At 39.1% G+C, this 26,796-nt stretch overlaps 1 protein-coding gene across 3 annotated transcripts; it reads right to left on the bottom strand.

Moving 5' to 3' along the window:
* Positions 1–9,264: 9,264 nt before the first annotated feature.
* Positions 9,265–25,533, bottom strand: tbx20 (T-box transcription factor 20). 3 transcript variants are annotated; one of them, XM_044209582.1, is made up of 8 exons: positions 25,064–25,533; positions 23,651–23,888; positions 22,273–22,437; positions 20,674–20,782; positions 17,368–17,526; positions 16,530–16,606; positions 13,885–14,003; positions 9,265–13,417 (listed from the first exon to the last, which is right to left on the bottom strand). In XM_044209582.1, exons 1-8 carry the CDS (start codon positions 25,191–25,193, stop codon positions 13,089–13,091), a joined length of 1,326 nt encoding a protein of 441 aa, XP_044065517.1. In that variant the 5' UTR covers positions 25,194–25,533; the 3' UTR covers positions 9,265–13,088. The 3 variants fall into 3 exon arrangements, with proteins under 3 accessions (XP_044065517.1, XP_044065518.1, XP_044065519.1); XM_044209583.1 differs by having other exon boundaries at positions 13,885–14,000; positions 25,064–25,532; XM_044209584.1 differs by having other exon boundaries at positions 13,885–13,997; positions 25,064–25,532.
* Positions 25,534–26,796: the final 1,263 nt, after the last annotated feature.

Genomic DNA, 26,796 nt, shown 5'->3' with positions numbered 1-26,796 from the left:
CTTTTCTGCAGGGGTTTACTTCGTTATTTATCCTGTAGTACCTCTGATGTCCTGCAGGTGGCGGTATTCACACACAGATGTTGAGGTTGAACTTCCTTGTATAGGACTTATACTGTATATATTTTCTCTTAAACAATTATTTGTACACTTTAATGATCATAATTCTTTAAGTTTAGTAAGTTTACAGTTTACTTCTGCTTTTACATAAACCCCAAATTATAAAAAAAAAAAGTTACTCCATCATTTTTGTTGCGTCCCATTAAACATTTCATATTGTTTTCAGCACTCAGCCAATGACATTGTGACTCTGTGATTGCTTCATGGCATATAATTATAATAATATTAATAGTTAGAGTCTTCACATAAGGCAACAAATTAACAATAAGAGCAAATGGTAAAACAAATGCAAAGTGTAAGAAAAAGCAAACTGGACGAGAATAAAATAAAATAAATAAAAAGACAACTCAAGTATAACAAAGATACATATAAAAGTAACATCTGGAAAAGCTGTCTGATAAAGGTATATTTTAAGAAGAGATTGATGATACTGACTGTTGCTTTAACTTCTATAATTATGCATTACGCTTGTTAGGCAGCTGAGCTTTAAACCCCTACATTTTTTTGTAATGCTAGTAGAGATCCTTAAGCTTCCAGAGTTAACAAATATTACTGAATTACAGGAAAATGTGTATGAAACTACGCAAAATACAGTATATGAACAACTGCAGTCAGAAAAACATGGCTTCCAAGAGACTTCACAGAGTGCCTATGTGTCATTTCCCTGCACCGGCTTCACACTCATTCATGTTTTTTAGCCAAACTAGCAGCCTCCAGACTGATGTATGTCAACAACCATCGGATGGATTGCCATGAAATTTTATTGACATTTATGGTCCCCTGAGGATGAACCCTATTGATGTCGGTGATCCCCTGACTTTTCATCAAGCGCCATCATCAGGTCAAATGTTTAACTTTTCCAATACTGCATTCCCATCAGCCAGTGCTAATTATGTCGTGTTCAGTATCCCATGTTCAGTGATAATTAGCAAATGTTAACACACTAAGATGGTGAACATTACATCTGCTAAACATCAACATGTTAGCATGTTGACGTTAGTATTTAGCTAGAAGCACCACTGTGCCTAAGAAGCATGGCTGCGGAACCCTAGTTTTTGTTAGAAATTAAATACTGTCTCATATTTGCTACTGTACGGCTCCAGAAAAGCAAATGGGAAGGGCAGCTCGGTGGTGGTGGTGGTTGGGGGGGGGGGTTCATTGACTTCACCTGCTGAGAACTGTTAGATGTTTCTATCTATTGATTGTAGTGACCTTCATCAAAACATAATTTATGAAATAGTTATAACACCAAATTGTTCTTGAGTTTTAAAAGAACCTTAATGAAAGTTTGGATTTTGTCCGTGTTGGATGCTAAAGTTAAACGTGCGCAGACTAACGCCACTCTGACACTATCCTCACAGATAGAGAGGTGAGCAGGGAAGCAGCTCAGACAGCGATGCACTTCAGAGAGTCCTCCAAAACCCCCTAATCGAATGAAGATGGATTTTTGTGTAGTTGGTCGTAGAAGGCCCAATTAATTATGCATGACAGCAGCTTGACGGCCATTTGATTTCGTTACGCGCGCCCCCTCCGAGCCGCCGATCCAATCAGGTTAGGATCCCCCCCCTCTCCCCGCAGCTCCAAGGCGAGGGTTAGACTCCCCTTATCGGAGGGAGAGATTTCTTTAAGAGGGTGTTTGGGGTCTTGTAGGACATTTCATCATCATAATAAGTCCTTGTTATGCAGCCGGCTCTCTCCTGTTTCCCAGCTATCAGGCCTTGTTGTCTTTGGAGAGGCAGCAGTTGGGCTGGACACATGCCACGGAGATAGACTAAGTTTATTAGGTAAACAGAGAAAAAATGGGGATGAGAGATAGTGTATGACACCTGTAAGGACGGGATGGTGATGCACTGTAGCACCTGCTTTCAGTAAAAGTATCCTGACTGAGCATGTGCAGTAAAAGTTTCATGTTTAGACTAGAAACCTGACCGATACATCAGCAGGCCGATATTATTGGCAGATTTTTGCTCATCACAGATGCAGTATATTGGTGTTTATGTATACTGTGTCAACCAATAAGTAACAAGAAAATGCAGAACAGAAATCCCAGATATATGTTTGAGGTAATTACGAAACAGCTGTTACGTTTCCATCCGAATGTAATGCAATTCTTACCCAAATTTTCAGAAAATTGGCAAAAGAAAACGTGTGCGCAACGAGATGACATAATCAAACAACCCAGTCTCACGGCAGTTCGTGAAATAGTCACGAAATTCAATCTATTGATTTGTGTACACGGACACGAATTTTGCATTTTTTTTTCACGACACTCAGCACAACTTTCAAACTTATAAGGACAAACGTAGGATAAAAGAGTGACAAAGTCGCCAAACACAGGACTTTCACAAGGGAGGCCGGGGTTCGATGGGTTCGATTCCTGTGTGAAAGTAATAGTCAACGTGGATTGTTTTAAGAAAGTAGCCTATTTATTCTAACCCAGACCAAGTAGTTTTGGTGCCTAAACCTAACCAAATTAGTCAACACTGATTGTTTTAAGGAAGTATTTATTCTAACCCATCTTTTTCTAAACCTAACAAAACTGCGGCCATCACCTGAGATGTTTCTCAGCAAGCTTTATTTTGAAAGTCTAACCGGACACTGCATATTTATTATTGCTAACTTGACCAGAGAAAAAATATGATGCAGGCACAAAAGTTACTTCCAATTGAAATACATTAGTTTTAAAGTCGTGCTGAGTGTCACGAAAAAAATTTCAAATTCGTGTCCATGCACACGAATCCTATAGATAAAATTTTGTGACTATTTCACGAACTGCCGTGAGACTGTGCTGAATCAAAAGAGTGCCAGTCAAACATCAAACGATGTAAATCCATGTAGAAAACGTGACGGAACTATGAAATTTACGTTTGTTTCATGTATTCGTTTGAGGAAGGTTAAAGTGTCTTCGTCGCTCCACACACTTCTGATGTTTTCGTCTGTCGCCATTTTTCATCTCTCCAGTGGAAGCTTGAGAGACCTTTAAGTCACATGCTTCATGTACGTCATGATTTTGGTGGTATTGGTTTTATTTACTCTTTAAAGTCTACTGTTAGCTGTTAGCGTTATGTGTTTGACAAGTTTATTTTTCAACTGTAATATTTCCCACTGTTTGTCATAAAATTAGTTTGGGACAATACCACTGCGAAGGAGTAGGTTTGGTTTCAGAAGGTGGGGGATACTGATACTGTATACGGCCATAACAATCTCCACCAAACCAATAAGAAAGGGCAACCTGTATGTAGCCTGAGGGGCAAAACCCAGGGGGATAAAAACGTACTGCTGCTCATACAGCTTAACTGCTGTGGACGCACGGTAACAACTGAATGCGACTCTGATATTAGAATATCAACACTTTTTCAACTCCTCTCCTCTCTCATTTGGATTTTGGCAGCTCAGAGGAGCCCTTAGGGGCACAAAATGGGATTTTGAAAAGTGAGCGTCCCCCACGTCCCAGGTTAAAGTTAGGCCCTTGTATTGTTATTTGATAGTTTGAAAATCATATATTGATATTTGTATCAGCCTCAAAAATCCAGTATAGCCTCTTGTATAGACTCAGGCATGTGTCAGAGGCAATATTATATAACATGTTGAGTGGATTTCGTTAACTGTGTCTGACACTGAAAGGAAAACTACTACTTGTATCTAATCCTCCTACTGACTAATGCCAAAAATATATACAAGATATGTTGTGTTTAACATGATTATCTAGTGATTCAATTAATTCCCAAATGACTGCATCCATATCAAAACAAGCAAGTATTTTTGCATTAGCTTACAGATCAAATTTGACATTTTCCTAAGTGCATACAGTTTGTAGCCGTATAGTATCTCTACTGAGTGTAATTTTATCTATGCATAATCATAGATCCCGTGAGCTCAATTTGGGCAGTGGTGGAAGACATTTTCAGATCTTTTTACTTAAATGCTTAAGTAGCAATACCAGTGCAAAAAAGTAATTCATTCAAAATTCTACTTAAAACTAATATAAACATTTTTTCGATACAAACAATGGATCAAATGACTATGTGTAATGTGAAAGGGGTCGCTGGTAGTGATGAACCCACAGAGAATTATCACCAAACTCTGCAGTTGTTCTCAGCATTTTAGCGTCTTTTGGTTTTACGGCAACTTTACTGTTTTGGTTCAGTCTCGCCAGTCTCCTCGACTTCGCTGCAGGCAGCGGTTTTCAGCTCGGATAAACCCACTGTACACTACCAAACAGCAGACAGACACGGTTGGCGACTAGCTGGTGAAGAAAGAGAAGCTTTTAGCAGCTAAAGAAACAGAATATTTCCCTCAGGAGTTGGTGGAGACCAAAAACAGAGCTGAAGTAAATATACGACTTTCATTCATCAGGTGAAAACAAACACGACTTCAAATGAATGCTAATATTGCTCCGTGTCTGCTGGATGCGTAAATAGGCAACTGTTTGTTTGTCATAACAACTTTATAAGGTGATAATATGTCAATGTTGTGTTTACAGTTTGTTGCGATGCCCCCAAGTGGCCAAAACTTGTTTAATGCAGGTATGGGTATGAAAAGTAAAAGTACTTCGTATGAAGAATGGCCTCTTTTGGAGCGTTATAGTATTATATATATATATAATTGAATTATTATTACTGGTGCATTAACAGTAAAACAGCATTTTAATGTTTCAGCTGGTCATGGTGGAGCTAATTTTTTCAACATTGTGCACTTGTAATGACTATTTGCTGCACTGATTGCACTGACCTCCCTAAGTACACCTGCATCATTAATCTCAAAACAAGGTTGTTCCACCTGGTGGTTGGAGGCGTAGACATAAATAATAGGCTACAGATGTATGACCCTAGGTCACTAAACTGGACATTGATCATTACATCTCTGCCATACTTGAATAATTGTGCAATATCCGTGTAATACTCATGCGCAATATTTAGCTTTTTCCTATTTATTATTCATACCTCCATTACTGCTGTTGCAATACTACTTATTACTTATATTATTACATTGCATTATTATACCGGTAAACCAACTTGGTACTTCACACTTATTTTATTTTATACTTATACCCACTTGGTACTTAATTTATTTTCTGACCTGTTTTTATAGTGTATTGTATTATATTTTTTTGCTAGTACTTTCTCCTGTGTGCACTGATGTAAAGGCGAGCTGCGGTAACAAAGAGTTTCCCTCCGGGGATCAATAAAGTATTTCTGATTCTGATTCTGATTCTGATTTTGGGTTATCTCATAATGGCATTAATAAAAAACATTTAGGGTCCCATAAATATCAGAAGTAATCTGGAAACCGCTACTCAAGATAATCCACAGACCTTGTTGGGAGCAGTTTCATGTAGGAACTATCGGCAGAAAGAAAATAGTTCCCACATGAAACTGCTCACAACAAATCTGTGGATTATCTTGAGTAACCGGGTCATGATTTCTGGAAAGAGACATTGTTGTTGAGTTTTTCAAATGTACTTTTTTGGCGCTTTGAGCACCACAAGCTGAGTGCCATATAGTCCCATTATATTCAAAAAATGCAGACATCTCTATGGCCGATATCTCCAAAACTCTGCAACTCACACCAAAATACTCTAGATGGATAAATAGCACTACAGGTAAGAGGAAACATATGTATTTTTGATTTGGGGTGAACTGCCCAATGTCAGACTACATTTGGTCTTAGAAACCTTTGGCAAAATCATTTGTACCTGAGCAGAAATCCAACCGTTTGTGGGCAGAAAGTGAAATTAGTTTGATCTGTCAGGAAGTCCTGTCGTCTCTGTTTGTCCTCAGACAACTTTGCTTTCAAGGTGTATTTCCTCTAAAACGGTTTTCCATTGTTTGCCAACAGGTTTCACATTTCACCACAAACTCGTCTGTGTGTGTGTGTGTACTTTGTCCTCCCAGAAGCACTTTGTGGCCTGTTTGTTAAAAGCGCTTTATCCTAAATTTGACTTGGCACGTCTTGTCAGGAGAGATTGGGGCTGATGAGACTCTTGATCTGCAGATAAAACATCCATTAAGTGGTTCGTCTGGGGCGATTCTGTACTCTTACCCTATTAGCATATTGTTAGCCATTTGCGAGATGGTGCAGCAATGCATACACACTGCTGTTCTGCAGCCAGTCACCACACCATAAAGAACCACCTCTCACTCTGCTGCTGTGCTAAATGTCGTCTCCGACATTGTAATGCTCGCTGGCTGTCCTCTGCCAGACGATTCAAATGACCGCTAAAAGCCCAAGGGAAGGAAAAAAAGGGGCCCGAATGCAAAATTGATGGAAATGACATTAGATTCAGCTCATGGTCCTCACTGTGTAAATTATGCCCCAAAATGGACTCTCTGGCCCGACTGTTAGCTCCAATTTGTTCATCCATACCTCATAGTGGCTTGTCTTGCCCTTCCCCTCTCCCTTTAATCCAATCAGAGCCACACTGGATGTTATTTATTTGTTTATTTATTTATTTTCGAAGGATGTAACCGATTCTTATCAGGGCAGAAGTGGGGCCTTCTTCCTGGTGAAACGGTGACTAACGTTCAGCCATCGATCCGTCAGTTCGTCTGCGGTGGCGGGTGATGGTTCTGGTGATGGACGACTGTGTGTGTGTGTGTGTTTATATGCATGAATGTGTGTACTGGAGTCAATAGTGCAGATATGGGTGTTTTTCAGTCCATGCATTGTAATTGAACATGTACATATGGACACTAACCAGGCTTATACAAATATTATTTTGAGTTGATTTCATTTCTGAGATTGTTTTATTTTATTTTTAGTAATGAGTGGATATATTTTGACCCATTCAATCATCTACATCAAGTGCTACTGCTTGCCTGTAATATTTATGCTCATATTCTTGCTCACAAAAGCATCGGCAAAATGCCTAAAATGTAAATCTACAACATTTCAGTGCTCCCGTTTGAAGATACTGTTTATGCATTTCAGTCCCAGGTCGATTAGCTTTACAGAACATTATGATATATGAGTCAGAGTTGGCTTTAATAATTTAACAGCTCCTCAGGGTTTCTGAGTGGATGTTTTTGGTCCAGTCCATCTCCTTTAGTCCATCATTCATTTGGTCATTTTTGACAGGATCACAGACTCTTTTACTTAACCTTCTCATACTTTTTTTTTTTGCAGGAGACATCTTCCGTCAAACAAGGATAAGGCTGGTGTTTCTCTCTATATGTTATTCTATATATTTTTATTATTGTCAACAAATCCCAAGAAAAGACCAAAACCAACTATGTAAATATGTCCATGGTTGCAATAATTTTATTATTATCATGCGATCAAGAGTTAATTATCTCGTCATCTTGGCAAAACAACAGGTCATTTTCTCGAGATAATGGGTTAAATACCTTGTCTTTGCAAGAAAACAAAAACAATGATAGATAAAAATGCATTCATTTGTCAATTCAATTTCCCAAACAGCTGGGAACTGTAGTTTTTAGCAAATGTTACTTAGTTTTGGACTTACCTCAATCAAGATTTGGAGATCAGATGTGCAAACCATTAATATTGCACATGACTTGTCCTATGTAAATAATTCATTCCATGCAGTCTGGTGGGCCTGTTGGCTGTGAAGACTTCAGTACTGGATGATGATGTCACCGTCTGTGACCGGCCAACATGCTCATCAGTTCAGGAGAGCAGCCCGACTGTTGTTGCCTGCAGTGGCCTTGATGTTCCTCCTTTGCAATAAACTGCCTTTATCTCTTTCCAAATATCATCTGCCTTTTTCACAGCAGACATTTTGACTTGCCATGGCAGGAAAAGCACAGGTGTTACTAATAAAATCAACCCTGGCTCTAACTAACCGTGTCTCACTAAGCCATGACAGTGTGACAGTGAGCCAGTGTGAACAACGCCAGGACCCTGAAACTGAAGCAGCTAAATGGAATTCAGCCATAATCTTGTTTATTATTTACACCTGTGCTTTTCCCACTGTGACATGTCAAAATGTCTTGTGTGAAAAAGGTCGATGATATTTGAATCTGTTTGCGAGGCTGTGATGTCGCTGCTTCTGCTGCAGAAGTGGAGGCTTTTCGCTTTTGTCAGTGCTGGTGGAAGTACTTCTCTTCCAAAGGATTATACATGTGATTGTTGTCCTAATATGCCATTGCTGACGCAGTGCCATCATTTAAGACTGACAGGGGTTTATAAACATGCTAAAAACATGTGAGCCACGGTTTCAGGTACACTTGAGGCCTGTTGTCCTGCAGATTATTCTCATCTGTGTGCTGTGCTGAACAAAGAGTTTTGAGAGTTAGTAAAAGTGTCTGTTTGCGTGAAATAGCTCCAAATCGGACAGATCGGTCTCATCACTGTGAGATTTCACACCTTTAATGTGTGTAATTTGTGACTTTTCATTTCAATATTTAAGGGTAAAAACTGTATTACTACTTGTATTTACAGTTAAATTACTGTAAATATCTATTTAAGACATTTCAGAGATCACAACCTTGTCTGATATGGATTCTGGCAGATTTTTGCAGTTATAAATATGTGTAGATTTTTTATTTTTTTGGACTAGGTAGATGTACAGTAAATTGAAAACCCATGAATACAATAAGAGGTTGAGCTTGTACAGAATCTGTACATATACTGTCTGCAAGGTTCTCTGCAGCTCTGAAAAAGGTTTTCAAAATAAATCTGATACTTCTCATGTTTTGCACAAACAAGTCTGTAAAATTAGAGTTATTATTCAGACTTAAGGTGCATCTGATGGATTGTTTTTAATTATTTCACGTCAATAGCCCTGCTAATGTGATAGGCCCGAAAACATCTGGAATTTTATCTTGTAAAATATGTATGAACTATGGACATAATGCAGGTACTAGATAATACATGAGTGCAATTTGAAACAGATGACCACTAGGTGGTGTTGTAGGATATGTTTGTGATGCAAAGGCAGTTTAAATCATGATGAAGCTTTGACACTGAACTTCTAGGCAACTGATTTCTGTTCTGTTCTTAACATTTAAAACCAAACTAGAAGATACTAGAATTCTTTGTATGGCTTCATCAAAATAAAAGAAATTATAGAAGTATTAATAGAAGTAGAAAATGTCTCAACATCTGCTTTGGCGTTAAACAAAATCATAAAATGGGTTCACTGGATTGTCAGGTGATACAGAAACCTAAATAAATCTGTTTCAGTTGAGGTTTTCAAATGATTTAATGATTTAATTTATCTGACAATCTGTGATTCATTGAGAGAGAAAAGTGTACATAATGTCAGTCAGTGAAAAAAATAACACAAAGAGTTTGGGTGGTGATATATATTTCTCAAGGTTTACAAATAACTATTTTTAAATGCGGCATAGTACATTACACATTATTTCCAGAGAGCAAAATAAATATATTGCACTTAAAAATCATCAAAACACAATCTTGTTCGGTGTCATATTCATATTATGGCATACAAAAGAAAACAAAACGTTCTTTTTAAAAAGAGATTATTTTCAGTGGTAAATCGGGACTGTGCGTATGGTTCAGAAAGAAAGTGTTTTACATTTACACTGATGGAAATCAACATTCAGTTCATTTGTGCACACCTTTCAGACAAAGCTCAGGGTGCACATCAGTAAAGGACCAAGATTTGATTTCCAAAGCAAAGAAATTGGGGGGGGGGTCAAAGTACTGATTTTTGACTTTCCTCAATAAACAGATGAGATAAAATGAACTGCTTGCACGTTTTGCACATTAATGATATGCAAGGGGTCAGAAAAGAGCATTTATGTCCATATTCCACTGCAACTTCATCCTATGATGTAAAATTGAATTCTGCCTCCACAGAGCCGGAAAAATAGTGTCTTCATCATCTGTTACACACACCTGAATCAACACAACGTCCCACTTTTGATGCATCCAAACGCTGCTTTCATCATGCTAGAAGCTGAAATATTTCACTGTGTTTCTTTGGATTTTGTGCATAAAACGTGACAGCCTCACTCCAAAAAGTCTCCATCAGAACCCGTCATTTTGTCAACGATTGTGTCCTTAAACGTCATGTGGTGAGATTATTTGCAGTTGTTTCCGATATAATTCAACTTGTATCAGTAATTTTCTAGATCTGAGCGTCTCATGAAACAACACACACAGATCACTGCACTAGAATCAAGAAAGTGACACTTGAATTGTTGAATGAATCCCACTGTAATGGTCAACTTTTTCACGTGTTTAGAAAATAAAGTTTTTAGTAGCCTAATCAATACTGGACATTTGAGGCTGATATTGATATTTTAAAGTAAAAACAAAAAATCTGATCATGATATATCAGCCAATGTGCATTTATAAAATAAATAAATAACATAAACAAACATCTTTGATCCCTTAAATCTGTTTAGTAAGGAATTTAGAACTGAAACAATTGGAATCAATTAGTCAGTCGACAGAAAATTAATCAGCAGGTATTTTGATAAATGATCGTTTTAGTCATTTTTCAAACAAAAATACAAAAACATTTACTGTTTCTCAAATGTCAGGATTTTACGCTTTTCTTTGTGACATATGATAGTAAATATATTTGGTGTTTTGTGGACTGATGGTCGGAAAAAACAAGTCATTTTAATCTGTCACATTTAGTTCTTAGAAATTATAATGGATATTTCTAACTATTTTCTGACATTTTATGGACAAAACTATAATCGGCAGAGTAACAATAACCATTTGTTGCAGTCCCAAAAGAATTTCAGGGATGAAAAATAAACATTTGCAATGGAGACACTGTTTCTAAATAACTGTAACCATATTTTGACATTTCTGTACTGCCATGTGTTGTTATTTATCGGCTGACATATACGCAGATACAGATATATCTGCAATAAGTTAATGTTCCCATAAATCAGTCTAGCTCTAGTTTTAGGACTCAATTACAGACGACAGTTACTTGATAAGATGGAGTGTTTTTGCTCCTGGATTTAAAATGTATCTTCGTAATAAAATGGATTCCAAAAGAATATGAATTATTAAGTGTCACTCCAGGTAGGACCATCTCACCTGTGTAGCTTGCATTTTGATTTCTTCATATTTTTCTAATAAATTACTCTGACTTCTCCACCATTGAGCTGCCATTTTTATGCACCTGCACCGCTACTGAGCGCGAGTCGACTCCAGCAGCTTCCAGCTACTTCCTCCCTCCATGTTTTAAATGAGACAGCAGAGAGCCATTATTTCCAGGTGTGGATGCCCTGTCGACACGCTCTGATGCTGCTATGAATCAGCTCGGTAAAACCTGCTAAAGACCGACTGCTAAAAGGCTGCAGTCAACAGTCTTCAACTGAAAACACTGTGGAGACAAACTTGATGTTTCTACACAGAAGCTGCTGTCTGTTTACAGTGTAAAATATGAAATCACACTGCTCCTACCCTTCAAATGTTTCTGTATGTCATGATGACATAAAAGTTTCCCTCAAGACCAGTGGGGACAGATTTATGAGGGTTACATCTATGGCCACTTTCACACAGTGAATTAAAATATGACTACTTTAAAATGGATGATTTGAACTCAACACATTTTGTGGATGAATTCGTCTTAGTCAAGGCCCGGTCACACCAGAAAGTAACAGCGAAATTCATCCTCACGTCTTCACAACGACAACTCGCAGGGCCAGTTAATGAACAACTGCAGCTGGTGAGCTAACGGCTAACATGCTAGCAAGCTGGGAACACGCTACGGCTAGTAAGTCAAAATAACCCTCAGAGTTTCTTTGTATTTTCTCTGTAAATGAAAATTGTGATAAAAAAAAATTACCATTCCCACTAATTTGCAGCCCTAATTTGTACAGTATCAGTTCCTGTCTCACAACTGTCTGTAATCCATTACTCTTTTGTGGAACAGTTTACACTCCAACAGAGGAGGTTGAATAAAAGTAGTATATGGAGCAAAACAGATAATACAATAATAATAACTTCCTCCATTTTGGACTCTCAGGCTCTCCGTTTCCTTGCAGGTCAGCAACACGGTTTGCTGTTGTTCAAGTGTAACCCCAAGGTGAATATTGTGTGTGGATTTACTTCACCCCGCGAGTGAATCCACAGGTTGCATTGAAATTAATTGATTTTGCCGCAAAATGTTGCCGTTTTTCATGCTGGTGTGACCTGGCCTTCAAAAGTATGCAAAAAGCCTCTACCCCTGTCACAGGTCAGCTTATTCGTCCCATATTATTCCTTATAAGGTTTACCCAGCGTGTTTGTCTACTGCGGTCAGCATGCGTCCTATGATTATTTTTTTTACACTCTACAGTGAGAATTTTCCTATAAGTAAATGTTGCATTTTCATCTTTGTACAATGCATGTTAACATTTGTTTTTGACATTATTTTCAACAGAGCGTGAAGTCTGAAGTTTGAACTGTACATATGGCTGGCTTTCTAAAAAACAGAGGAGAGCTGAGACGGCCGCTCCGCCACTCTGATATGCTGAAATGTTCACAGACTCAGACTGAGCCTTAGTGTCCAACACACTGTAGCATCAGATCTCTCCAAAAATCATCATTTTGAAGGATCACACAGCAACCTGCCATCTTTAAAGCCTCGGTAAAGACCCTGTAGCCAGTAGGGACTGTTAAACTCTTAGAAGGAGACAGGGTCTTCTAAATATTATTAAAATGAGGATTTGAGGATCCACTTTCTGTTCTTCAAGGGCCAAGACCAAACATGCTCCTTTTATCGTCTCGCATTAGGTTTTATAGTTTGTATTGAGGTTGTAAGTGTTTGTACAATGTCACTAAAGTGTTCCTAGAAACCACAGAACCTGCTGATGTGTCCACAGGTCCTACGGAGGCGCCACAGTCCTTTTTTTCTGGATTTTCTGGATCAGTATGCCACATCCTCTTCACCTCACTTGCTGCAGGTGAACTATTTACAAAGACCACGGGGAAAGATACAAACAGGATGAGGAGTGATGAGTTGGAGTGGAGAAATAACTGGTTGCACTGGATTGGGGATGAGCATCAGAGCGAGGATCCTCCCCAGGACGGAGTCATACAAAGGGCGTCATGACCGTGGAGGAGTGGCGGAGTCCCTGGATGGCGGCATAAGGCCCCTGCTGGAAGTAGTGGTGGTAGCGGGGCATGTGGAAGGAAGGGAAGGACGGCCCGCTGCCCTGCATGGTTCCAGCCAGAGCGGTGGGCGTCAGCGGCATGCCCAGGCGGCTGTAGGGGGGCAGGGAGCCCTGGATTGGGTGGGGCAGGGAGGGGCTGCCGGTGCCCATGGCCGACAGGGACTGTGGGTGCTGGAAGCCCGAGAAGCCCGAAGTGGTGGTGACCCAGGAGCTCAGGGAGAGGTTGTCTGAGGCGGTGAACGCTGAGCCTGCAGGAGACACGGGGGAGTCGTAAATATCAGTGTGAAGCATACTTAGGTTAAAGGATAAAGCTGCAAATATTCTTTATTTATCTTGCTGTCAACAAATCCAGTGAAAAGACCAAAACAAACTTCCTCTTCCTCTGAGCCACAGAGCTCCATTGTTGTCCAAAAACAAAGACTCTGTAGTTTATTTTTGAGTCAGTCCCACATACACCGTCCTGCTGCTGGAAATACTCGACAGAGTCTATAGTTCCCAACAAATGCACTGTTTCTTACTGTTTGAGAACGGGTAGCTAAAAACTACAGCGCCCAGCTGTTTTAGGACATTACTAAGCCTTTAAAAAAAAAAAAAAAAGGAAATATGTTTGTAGCCTGTATTTAAAGATTTACGTCTTACGATTGTTGGTTTTGGGCTTTTCATGGGATTTGTTGGCAATAAGACACGATCTGTTGTGGGTGTGACAGCCACTCACCTCTGGCGTGTGCGGCGTGTCCGTCCTCGCTCAGGTTCTCCTCGTCGCCGGTATAGGTTCGGATCGGCGACCGGGCGTACGAGTGCTTGTGGATCAGATTCTCAACACTTTCCCTGCAGCAAAAGCCGAAGAGAGAGCCCCAAAATAAATCTCTTTTTTTTCATTTTGGATATTTATTTTGTGGAGTTGCACCCCAATATAAAAACAGTACACACACTTTTTAACTATTTGCAAACAGCACAAATAACTGAACTAACATTAAACACTTTACACTAAAAGTGAAGCATTTTCTTGGACCTGTCAAATTCTGTGACTTTTACTGTTTGTTTTTATTGGCTTTATTTACCCATAAAAGTCTCATTGAGATTAAAAATGTATTTTTTAAGTCCTGTCCAAGTTAGGCAGCAACAACGACTGATAACGTAACACAGATAACACAAAATATATATGTCACAAGATCAGAATTATAAAAACCAGTAAAAATCACAAATAAAATAGACTTAGTTTTTCCCCCTATGGTCACATATTTTAGTAGCTGCTGGCAAAACTTGTGACCCCCCTCTTTTCTCCATAATTTTAAACACATTTTCTTTATTTATATTTTTAAAAACATGTTTAAAATATGTTTTAAACACATTACATTGGCTCGAGTTTTCACAGGGTCCAATATTTTGATAGCGGTTATTACAGGTCTACTTGCATGAAGCCTCACTCGTCAATAATTGGTCGACATGTCAATCTTTTTTCATAGTTAACACTTTACTGTCACAAAATCTGATGGGTCACAGGTTTCAGTGTCACACCAGTATTTCGTTCTGTTTATTAACAACGTCTCTGTTTGCACATTTCCTTGCATTCATGTAGTATTTTTTGCTTACTTGTCTGAAAATGTGTGTGTCCACTCTGAGTGTAGCTGTTGTCATGTTTGTGTAGAAGATTTTGGTGTGTGTGTGTGTGTTTGTGTGTGCATGTTCACTATCCCACAAAGTGCATTAGCTCATTTGAGTCTTGTCAGATAGCACTTCTCAAACACAGTGACACAAATTGTTGGGGGAGGTAGTGAGCGTGTGTGTGTGTGTGTGTGTGTGTGTGTGTGTGGGTGGACAGGCAAGTGGTCTGCATCATGAGAGCCATGCGTCCACATTAGCAGCCCACCCTCTGCAGCTCCCGCCCCTCCAATTAGGTTAGGAAAGTGCAATATCTGTCAGCAGAGGAGTACAAATGTGTGTGTTTTTATCAGCGTCGGGCCCCTCCGGCACAGAGGCCACAGCAAACTCCCACAAAGCACGGCAGGGCAGGAAGGAGGCAAGGGGGGGCGGGGCATGCTGGTTTCAATCAGTCACTGCAGCCAATTGAATTACAGTGTGTTTTAGTGCAGTGGCCGACTCCAGACTAATGTGATTTCTGCAGCTCCCCAAAGATCAATTGATCAAGTCTAATTCACAGCCCTCAAAAAGAGAGAGACGAAGAAGAAAAAAGAAGAAGAAGAAGAGGAGGGGTGTCTGGCTGTGTTTCAGCCGTCTCTGGTTTTGGACGTTTGATTGAGGGAAATGGGCAGATGGTTTGATTTTGTCAGCTGATTTTGGCCGTAGTGCCGGAATCAGGAATTACGAGAAGTGTGTGTTTTGGCAGCGTCCATAAAAATCCTTTGGATGGGGATTTGTAACTTTAAGTGTGTGTGTGTGTGTGTGTGTGTGTGTGTGTGTGTGTGTGTAGGGCAACTGTGTCATGCACAATATGGTACAATATGTAAAACAGCGAGAATATAATAGAGAATAAAACTACAGTATAGAGGAAAAAAAGAAATGACAAAGAAAATGGAGAGACAATTAGAAAATAAGGGAAAATGAGAAGTAGAAAAGACTAGAAAAGGAAAAAATTAATGAAACAACAAAAGGGAAGAGGATAAAAGAAAAGGCAAGAGAAAGATAAGAGGGAAAATGTGAAAGAAAGAAAAGGGACCGAAAGACAAGGACTGAATAAAAGAAAAAACATAAAACATGGTAAGGAAGAAGAAGCAAAGGCTAATAAAGGCTAGAAAGGGAAGTCAGAAGGTCAAAAGGACAAAAGAAAATACAAGGAAAGAAAGAATAGACAAGAAAGGAAAGAAGGAAAGAATGAACTAAGAAGACTACATGGCATGAAAGAAAGAAGAAAAGACAAGACAGAAAAGATGTAAAGAAGCAAAGAAAGGAAGGGGTAGACAGAAGGAGTGACAAGGAAGGAAAGAATGAAGAAAGAAGGTTATAAGGGAAGGTGAGAAGGAAAGGGATAATAAGAAAGATAAAATACAAGAAGGAAAGATGTGAAGAAATAAAATAAAGAGGGAAGGAAATCCTAAGGAGAAACTGGTGAAAGAAAGAAGTAAAGAAGGAAAGATGTACTGAAAGACTGAAAGACAATAAAGGAAAGAATGAAAGAAAGGACAGATGATAAAGCTTGCTACATGGAACGTGGATTATCAGTTTCATTCTGACACAGAGAGAAATAAACACTGTCTGTATTTACTAATGAGCAGCAGGATATTTAACACTCCCCCACACACACACACACACACACACACACACACACACACACACAGGCCTCCCTCCTTGTGTATCTTATCGACGGTAAACAAACAGTGCAGGACCCAGAATCCCCTGTACCTCTCCATGTCTGTCAGCCGCGAGGAGTCCCGGAAACCTTTGGCGAACGGGTTGCTGTCAATCTTCAGTTTGGTGATCTGGGAAACACAGCAGGAGAGCGAAAAGTGTAAATGTTTCTCCTTATTCACCCAGCCGTTTGTTTTTGTCTTTTCCCCCTCTTCCAGCCAGTCAGTCCGCCTCAACATGCTCCCTCCTGCAGCTTGGCTCGCTTCTCTGTAATGTTATCACAACACTACAAACACAATGGAGCTCAGGCTTTAAAGTTATTCATATTTATTAATAGGGATGTCCCAATCAAGTTCTTTTGGCCACAATCCCAATCCGAGTCCTTTAATATTGGGCGTCCGCCGATACCGAGTCCAATCCGATACTTATATTTACCTAAATGTTGATTAAATATGTATCCGACACACTGAAATAACAGCTGTACCTACTAAATCTGTGATTTTAGTGTATAATTGTGTTTTGTGCTGTTCAGTATGCTATTCAGTATCAAATGTAATTTCATGTTTGAGCTTTCACATTGAATCACAAAGATCTCCCTCAGGTCAAGGATGAACTTTAAAACTCGACTTTGAAGCTGACATGGAGAAGTCCTTAAAGTGCTCAGGAATAAAACCTTCAAACTACACATCCATGTAAACTGGGCAAACTCATAATGAAAATTGTGTGATACAATCAAAAGCTCCAGAACAGCTACTAAATGGAGCTTGTAGATATATTATTGTTTTAACATTTAATGGGAACCGACAGCAGAGTTTGGCAGTTAATCCAAAGAAGAAGAAGAGACACTCGGCCTATAATGCCCATTGGCCCGCATCAGCTGTCAATCACTCACCAGCTGGTTCTGATAGGCCGTGACGGCGGTGAAGACGGTCTCAACGAAGACGAAGGTGCGGAACTCCTCAGACTTGAGGTTGAGCAGCGAGGCGGTGTGGTCCTTCTTCTTGATGATGTGGACCCGCGGCTGGTACTTGTGCATGGAGTTGAGGATGATCTGCAGGGGACAAGCAGAGCCAGAATCAATGACAATCAATGAGACAGGTAAATTCAAGGTTAACCAACAGACTGAAATGACATACAGTCTAACTAACCAGCGTAAGTACATCAGGGTCATGTGGGTACTCTAGTCTCTTATATCTTATTCCTCTGTGCCATAGAGCTCCATAGAAACTATTGAAAACACATCAGTGAGCCACACCGTTGCACTGGGTGACACGTTCCTTAATTTCCATTAACACACACACACACACACACACTGTAGTTTATTTAGAACTAATCCCACATACACTGTTCTGCTGCTGGAAACACTTGCTAACAAATGAAATGTGTTTTAATCCGCAGCTGAAATAAAGTCCCTAACAAATGCACTATTTCATCCCGTTTGCATAAAGTTTGCAAGTTTTACTCCAAAGTGTGTTCCACATAATCTACCAAAATAAAAAAAGTAAAATCACCTGCGGTATATTTTACATTCTTAGATTTATTAAAAACTTCAGCCTTAGCTCATAAAGCCAACATGGTCGAGAAGTCCTTAAAGTGCTCCAAAACAATGGTAAATTGAACATCATCCCATGACAACTGAGCAAACTCCATCTGCTGATGAAGATCGTGTGATATGATCAAAAGCTCCAGAGCAGCTACTAAATGGATCTTGCATTGAGATTGTTTTCTGAATTTGCTTAGAAACTTTTAAAAAAGGTTTATCATTCTATTCTTGATATTTTGCATTTTATAAATATATTAAAATGTTGTCAATAAACAAACAAACAAAATATGATAATAAAATAAAATAAAGAAATATTGAAACAGTAACATAAAATTAGAGACCTTTTACACTGAGCATGGCATAATGCCTCATTGTTTCTTCCTGGCTTTGTGCAGCTTTGCATATATTTTGAAATGAAAATATCCAAACAAATATCCAACATATCCAACCGACTTACCGGTCGGATTGAAAGGGAAGGTAAGGACAACAAAGACGGAGAAAAAAAAGTAGAGAGAGACAAGTGTGAACAGATAAAGTTGTTAACACTGCAGCAGCTGCAGGTGAGAGTTTTCCTCCACAATCGTTCCTGTCTGGCTGCAGCCCAGGAAACAGTTTACATGGTGGCTCAGTGGTTTGAAAGGCAAGAAGTTCGTGGGTTCGAATCCCGGCTGGGAGCAGGGCCTTTCTGTGTGGCGTTTGCATGTTCTCCAAGTGTTTGTGTGGGTTTCCTCCGGTTTCCCCACCATCAAAACCATGTATGTCAGGGTTAATCCTGCCTGCCTTGACCAAGGCACTGGCCTTATAACTGGAGTTCCCCGGGCGCTGTACAGTGGCTGCCCACTGCTCCTAATACTTAGGATGGGTTAAATGCAGAGAACGAATTCCACTAGTCGTTGTACTGTCTATGATTGTGTATGTGACAATAACCTTGATTTGATATTTATCTTTCTCAACCACTGACACAGGACGCTGAATATCAATTAAAATGCAGATGTAATGTGTGTGCAGAATTTTGTGCTTTAACACAATATGATAGGCGCTAAAGGACGCAGCTAAATGAAATTCAGCAACACGTTTAATACAAAGGGATGCACCACATACATTACTTTCATTCTTTCCAGTGGAGCTAAGTAAAAAAAGTTCTGTTTTTATTATAAAAACAATAACATTGTTTTTAGTATTAACGAGAGTGTCTCTCATTTATCTTTATCATAGAATTCACCCAACCAGCTAATTATTTTTCTGAATGGTATTATACATTTTAGGATATTTATGGGTGTATTTATTTTGGATACAGTAATGCTTTCTTTTGTAAAGCTTTCAGGTTACCTCTGTTTTAAAATGTGCAGCTATAGAGTACACATTTTTTTTCATTTAAATGATTCATTCCTTCATTCATTTCTCAGTAAAACCATTAATTTCATGACTGGTATAAATTACTGACAGAAGCTGAAACAGAAGCTGTGTGATAAAGATAATAGTAAATGTCATCCCTGAATTGTTGTTGTTGCCACAAGACTGAATTAAATTTTAAAGAATTTCAAGGTTTCAGCAGCACTAATAATTACACAAACAGAAAAAAAAACAAATGTTTGTGCAACTATCAAATAATGGGAAATATGATTTCTGCGTTTTAATTAATATTATAATATTGAGGACTTTTAGTGGGGAAAAAAGCCATTTTGCTCTTGAAATACATATGACTTCATGACCATTATATCTTTTTGGTATAAATACATTATTTCTTCTTAAAACAAGCAGCTATATAAATATATAAAATATATCGTAATACCTGCTCTTTTACAAACTACTGTATATTCACTATAGGAATTACTATCAATTAAAAAAAGAATATAAAATAAATATGAATCTAACAAAAGTAAATATATAAATAAATAAAAGGGATATACAGCATTGTTCGGTTTTACGTGCTCATACTGTATGTTATAATTGTTTTGGTTACTTCCATGTAAATAGTGTCAGGAATACAACACACACACGCCCTTCAATATAATAATTACCTTGTTTCCCAGGCTGTTTCTTACTGTTGGCTAATTAATGTATAAACGTTAAATGTTTTTTTTTCGGTCCTGAAATGTTTTTCTGTTCCCTGCTTGTGCTTGCATGATGCCTTCAGTGAAAGGAGGATTAAAAGAGCAATTTGCTCTTGTCAGGCGAGTAATTATAATGTCACACCGGCCTTTAAAGCTGGCAGAGAGACTAAGCTTTTTCATGGAAAACCTATATGACTTTCCAACTTAAACACATTTCTGTATAATCAACTTTTTTTTAATGTTTTTTTTTTTACATGCATTCGGTCGATATCCAGAGGACAAAGTCCTATACAAACTTAACATGTTGTTAGTCATTTTAGATGCAGTTTTATAAGTTAGGCTATTTTAAAATTTTGCACCCAAAGCTAACTGCCCTTCTGGTAAGGTTATATCGGAGGATAGACTTATTTTAGATAGATTCATAAACAGTTGCTTTGAGTCTGTTTTTTCACCTGAAATGTAGTCAACCTAGCTTAACGTATTTTCACAGTTTCGTAACAGTAAAGCCTCTGTAAGCATACTAAATAATGTGGTAATAGCCTACGTGACGTGTTGGTTTTTTTTCTCGAGACAAAAGAGGAATAAAGTAACAAGTGCTCACATGTCCGTGTTGGTCCAGTTCGTTATTTGTCAGTTTGACTTTCTCGAAGGAAACCATTTGCTTCATCAGCTGCTCTCCGGTGAACGGCGAGTCCGGGTGGACGTACAACCTGCAGGAGAAGAAGAACAGCGGATCACATCCTCAGCTGTGATTGGCTGAGAGGCGTTCGAAGCGAACGTTCGATACCCAATCAACGCGCAGCTGTGAGCAGCGGTAACTGGAAAAACTACAGGTCACTTAGCAACCGCGTTCTGTCTCGCTGTAAAATATCGGGTGAATATTGCGGAGTAAAAAAAAAAAACACATTTTCAGGTTTCTTTTTCTTTTTCATTTAACAACATCATTGCCCAAACAATATTTGATCTAGGCCTAAGCCTACATTTTGTTACTCCTCAGTCATTGCTCCACTGTGTCCCAAGAAATGAGTTCGATTTAATTAAGCGTCTTTGGAGCCTTGTTAATGCTGGGAATTGTAGTTTAGACTACATGTATGCCAGGATTTTCAAAATACTGAGGTCATGAGTCCAAGTCCTTTAATATAACCCCACCCAGACACAAATAGGGAGTCTCCATTTTTTTAATTTGTAAAGTTTATTTCCCAACATGAAGGCAGGAACAACATTTTGGTGGAAACATAGTAACTCCTTTAGTGATGTACTTAGCTATTTTTGTTGGGCTACAAAATGGTCAAACCTGAGTGTACTGGATCTAAAAAAAAAAAAATACTGTAATCAGCACATACAATAATAATAATAATTAATTGCTAAATGTAAACTTCCCACAGGTAAAACCCCAAAAAGACCGAGGACATGCCCTCATTGTCACTGCCTGCATGGCACATAGTGAGTGACGCTTCAGCTGCTCTGTGGCCTGAATTGACATTTTCACAAAATCAATCATCGTGGTATGAATGTTCCCAGATGATTCCTGGCAAAGATTAAATTATTTCATTCGTCTCAATTGCCGTGGGGGCCTCGCGCAGCTCTTTGGTCTCCAGTTTTTCTTCACGAGCTGCTGCCGATGTTCAATTTAAATCCTACATGTTCACGACAGTCACTGTCATGTGTTACATTATTAACACCGACATCTGGGCAAAGCGATCCAGCCGTGTGTCAGGTGACATTTAACAAAACAGCGCAGAATCACTAATCATTAAAAAGCGATATCCTGCATGTAGCCTGCGTATTTCAGATATAATTTCACACAGCTGTCAGAAAATTGGGATGAATTATTCATGTATATGTTAACTGACCTCATTGAAGGAGGCAGATTCATATGAATGTCATCTTTAAAGCCAGACTTCCTGTTTAAATAAAGGTTAAATATATATATATAGATATTTAAAAATATGTTTGTAAATTTTTGCCTCATTTGAATTTTGAGGTTTACGAATCTTTTTCAGATTTTCTTGCTCTTTGCTTCCCATTACAGTGAAAACATTCTTTCAGCACTAATGTCTTTATGTCACCTGTAAGACCATTTAAACCAGGAACCCGAACACGGCTTTTGTTATAGCGTTTCATGGCCTCTCACTGAGGATTTACTGAGTGCACTGTGTTCAGGTGAGCTCTGAGAGGTGTGCAGGGTGAGTCTCTGTACCTGGCGGGCAGAGGAGGGTCGGCCTTGCCGGCCACCAGCCAGGAGGAGCGGTGGTAAGCGTACCGGTACCGCTTATTGTCTACTGGGACGATGTCCATCAACACGATGTACTTAGAGTCCTGGTCCACTCCGGAGAAAGAGACCCGGATGGTGGGGAACATCCTCCTGAAGAAGCGCCAGGTGATATTATCATTATTATCATCATTAGCCTATTATTATTATTATTATCATTATTATTATTATTGTTGTTGTTAAGTCATCTGGTGTTGGACTGTACATAACAAAACAATAATAATAATTAAAATACAATAAAGACAGTCAACCGTTTACCTTCCAGACTTGGTGACGATCAAGTGTTATGTGTTTGTTGTTTTATGGCAGAATCAAATCAAATTATTATTAGGCATTATTAGCCAGAATGAGCAGAAATACTGAGGTCAAGTAGAAAAGGTCCTACATTTTTTTCTGGTTTATTTTATTTGTTTATTTTATTTCCTAAATGCTAAATGAGCACAATTCTGGTGGGGAAATAGTGAGTACCTTATTATTATTATTATTATTATTATTTTTTTTTTTTAAATCTTGTTGGCTTGAAATTAGTCAGATTACTAAAGTCTAATAATACTGAACGAGCCAGTTAAATACCTATCGTGTATTTTTTTAAACTGTAGATAGCAAACACCCTGCAGGTTGCTTAAACTGCATGACCTCATTGTCCTCAGTGGAGCTCGTACGGGCCAAGTTGTGCAGAAACATGTTACACAGCTTTATGAAATAAGCTTATCACAGTAGGCCTAATAATAATAATGAAATAAATAATTTACTTTGGCCTATTTTAAGTGCTGTGGTGTGCGGCCTTATATGGCCGTAAGGTCAGTGAGGCATTAGGTCACGTTGTCGCTGTCAGACGACGGCACGTTCACGTGAACTCTTCGGGGTCAGGTGAGTCTGCAGGTTGCTGTTTGCATCGCTGCACGGAGAGCTGCAGGTGAGCTTTATTCTTCGTTGTTTTTAAAGGCTTAACATGTCCCACATGGTGCAAACACACACGGTCCACACGGACTAACTGAAGATGTGACAGATGTGACCCTGAACACCACAACAGTGGTGTATTTGTAATAACAGCATACACCCTTTAACGAAAAAAAGTCCTTTATAATACACATAGGCCATGTGTTTGTTGTAGTGACAGTAAATGACCTTTAATAGAATTATATCACCTATGGTGTCCCTACATTATCATCCAATAATCCTATTTATGTAATTTTGTTATGTTCGTTTGTTATTGTTATTATTGTTGTTGTTAAGTCATGTGGTGTTGGACTGTACATAATACAAAATAATAATCAAAATAAAATATAGATAGTCGACCGTTTACCTCCCAGACTTGGTGATGATCATCTCGGTGCCGAGCTCATGAAATTTGTCCCACAGCTCTTTGGTCTCCAAGTTGCACGAGATCTTCGCCATCTCCTCGCTAGGGATGCCGGGATTGGTGGGGATGAGCGGCTCCGTGCACACCGCCGGCGCGCTCCCGCTGAAGTCCCCGTGCCCGTCCAGGGAGGACAGGTCAGCCAGGGACTGCTGGTTGCAGGAGGACTTCTCCACAAATTGTTCTGGTTTTGATGGATGCATGGAAACAGAGAAAGAAGCAGAAGTGTTTCATTTTATTTTCAGTGGTTGGCGTCAGTGACAGCAGCAGCTCGGTGTCTTAAAGAGAGAAACACATGGTTGGTTTGGTAACGCATGTAGTTTACAGTCTAATAAAGTGATCTATAGTCTAATACATTTTTATATTTCCTTTTATTGTTATCATTATTATTACTAGATTAGCCACACTGTATGTTAAAAGTCTCCAGGGTAGGGGAAATAAAATGGAATAACATTTTAGCTGGAGCCTATATTTTATATTTGGTATTTAAATGTATAAAACATTTTTATCAATAAGGGTTAAGAACCCCGTTTTATAATTCCACTCAAATTATAAAAAACCCCAAAACAAAATAAATAAATACCTGACTGTTCTGCCAGTGTGTTTTTTAACCATACAAATTCAATCTGTTGCAGCAACCCGTGATGATTTCTGTTAGTTAAAACTGGAACACCGCGAGTGAGTGAGTTTTATGTTCCTTATGAGGCAGAAAATGAAATAACACAACATTCAGATTGATATTTACTGTTTGTAGAGCTCCTCTCCAAAATTCAGTGAAGTCAAGTGTCATAGGCTGCCATTTATTTTATCAAATTTAGACAATCCACTTTGTAAAACTAAGCACTTCAGTCACCTTCTCTCCCTTTCGAGTTACCAGACATTTCCACTTCGTGTTTTAAATCATAATTAATAGCTTAAAAAAATATAGTTCAATTTTTAACAAGACTCAAATTTTTAAACAATCACTTGTGCGATAATAAAACGGGCTGTTTTTTTAAATTATTTGTGAAATTATGGGGATGTTACGGCCTTTTTCTGTGATTGTATTTACTGAGGCTATATATTTACTTGTACATATTATAAAGCAGCTCATCCTAATTCATTTATTTGCCTATTTTTGTTTTCTCAGCATTTTCTCCGCATGGTGTAACACTTGTAGTTTATCCTGCAGACTGTTTACTCAAGTTGTATCTCTTCTCCTCTCTGGTGCTACAGTGGCCCTATGTCCTCACTTAAATCCTTCATTAACTCTCGGGATTTTTGCGTAAAACAACTTTAACAGCTGCACCAATTCACCTGAAATAAACTCGAGTAAAGCCTTCTATTTTATTTCCCTGCCCGGCCCTCTTCCATCCTTACCGAGAGGCTTGATGGTGTTCTCCTCCGTCTCTTTGTCTTTAGTGGGCTTCCCACTGGACATCAGAGCGGCTATGGAGAAAGCATTTGCCCGGGATGAGAGCTGCGGTTTCGGGGATGACGTGTACTCCATGTCGGTAAAAAGGCTTGGACCAAAATATTCCCCTTTAAATGAAAAAAAAAAAAAATCTCTCCAGAAACTCTCAACTCCGCCTGTTTTTGGCTCCCAGCGGAGGAAAGAAAAACGCGCAGGAAAAATACGCACAGTTTGTCCTCGATTTGCTCTTTGCGCACAATCTGCTCGCTTAAACGGGTAAATACTTTCCACTTTGGAAACACTTGTCACTGCCGAGTTGTCAGTCTCGTTGGATGCATGATGAAGGAAGCAGGACGACTGACTCCACTGACTTGTGCGCGTCCTGCGGTGCCAGATCTGAGGCCGGCTGCTCTTTGGGAAGCTTCAGTCCGATTCTCCCTCCCCTTATAATTCCAGTCTGCCCTCCAATCACTGCCTCTGCTTCCACGTCACACTCCCACTGTCCCGCGGCAGCTCTGATACCGAGCAGCCAATAAAAAAAATTTGGAGCTGTCAGGGGTTTTTTCATGCCAAAGACCCGGAGAGAGTGTGTGGTTGAAGAGGGATAATATGTGATGTTTTTATGACTTCACACTGTCTATACTGGGGTGATGACAGTAGGAAATGAATAACATATGGTTAGGAAAATGCAGTTCTTTGCTCTTATTGAAAAATATTAAGGAGGGGAATTTACTTGATAATGTAGCCCTCTCATGGACCCCTGGAGGGCTCCCAGACCACATGTTGGGAATCACAAACCCAGAATGTCAACAGCAGAGACTTTTGCCCAAGATGGTGCTCTTTGATAATTAATGGCAGCAGTAAGGTGATGATGACAGCTTTACACACTCATATTTTGATTTTGTAAAGTCCCACATACGCTAAGATTCAAGATCATCTCTTGAATAATAACGCAAAACCTTAAATTCCCTCCTTTGTTTAGAAATGGAAACGTTTTAGTCAAATCAACTGACAGTCTGGGAGTTGTTGATTTCTGATCAAACACATTCTGTTACTGCAGAAGATGTCTGTGTCCCAAAATATAAACCATTAACTCCAGCCCTGTTTTGATCATGTAGCATGTTCACTGCAGTGTCCAGAAAAATAGAGACCCCTGGCCCGTACATAATAATGCAATCCAATATTCTCTGTAATAACTATAGGTGAAGCTTATATAATTGTATTATTTTTTACACTGGGTAAAAAAGATGCAGCTTGGTCATTTCTGATATTGTCGAGGTATATTACATTGACTTACATTTTTTCCCTACACACATCAAGAGCAGTTTAGGGTTCAGTATCTTGTTCAAGGCCACTTGAGCAAGATACCGCCAACCTGTTGTACCAGCTGAGCTACAGCAACACTGTCACCTTGTTTCTAATATTTTTCACTCTGCATATATGTAAATGAGGTCTGAAAAAAGTTCACCATAAAGTCTCAGTGACAGGTGTGTAAGATCAAAAAGTCTTGACTGGGAAGCAAACCAACGCACTGTCCATCCCTCGCACTCGCTTTATTAACGACGACTCCACAATCCGAGGACACCAGAAACACTTTACTGTATGCATGTAAAATGAAGGTCAATGAGCTCTTCAAATATAAGAACAAAACATGATTCCCATTTGTAAACATACATAGAAAATGTACCAATATTATAGA

The sequence above is a fragment of the Siniperca chuatsi genome, linkage group LG9, assembly GCF_020085105.1.
Source record: "Siniperca chuatsi isolate FFG_IHB_CAS linkage group LG9, ASM2008510v1, whole genome shotgun sequence".
NCBI classification, from domain to species: domain Eukaryota; kingdom Metazoa; phylum Chordata; class Actinopteri; order Centrarchiformes; family Sinipercidae; genus Siniperca; species Siniperca chuatsi.
The sequence above is the reverse complement of the archived record's forward strand: the minus strand, read 5'-3'. Positions and strand labels throughout refer to the sequence as shown.

Bases quoted from the DNA above. Each gene is read 5' to 3' on its own strand.
- tbx20 (XM_044209582.1), bottom strand. From the start codon at position 25,193: ATGGAGTACACGTCATCCCCGAAACCGCAGCTCTCATCCCGGGCAAAT. The intron at 20,783-22,272 runs GTACAGAGACTC...CTTCTCCTGCAG, and splicing joins GACCCTCCTCTGCCCGCCAG to GTTGTACGTCCACCCGGACT. The intron at 16,607-17,367 runs GTGAGTGATTGA...TGTGTTTCCCAG, and splicing joins CGGCCTATCAGAACCAGCTG to ATCACCAAACTGAAGATTGA.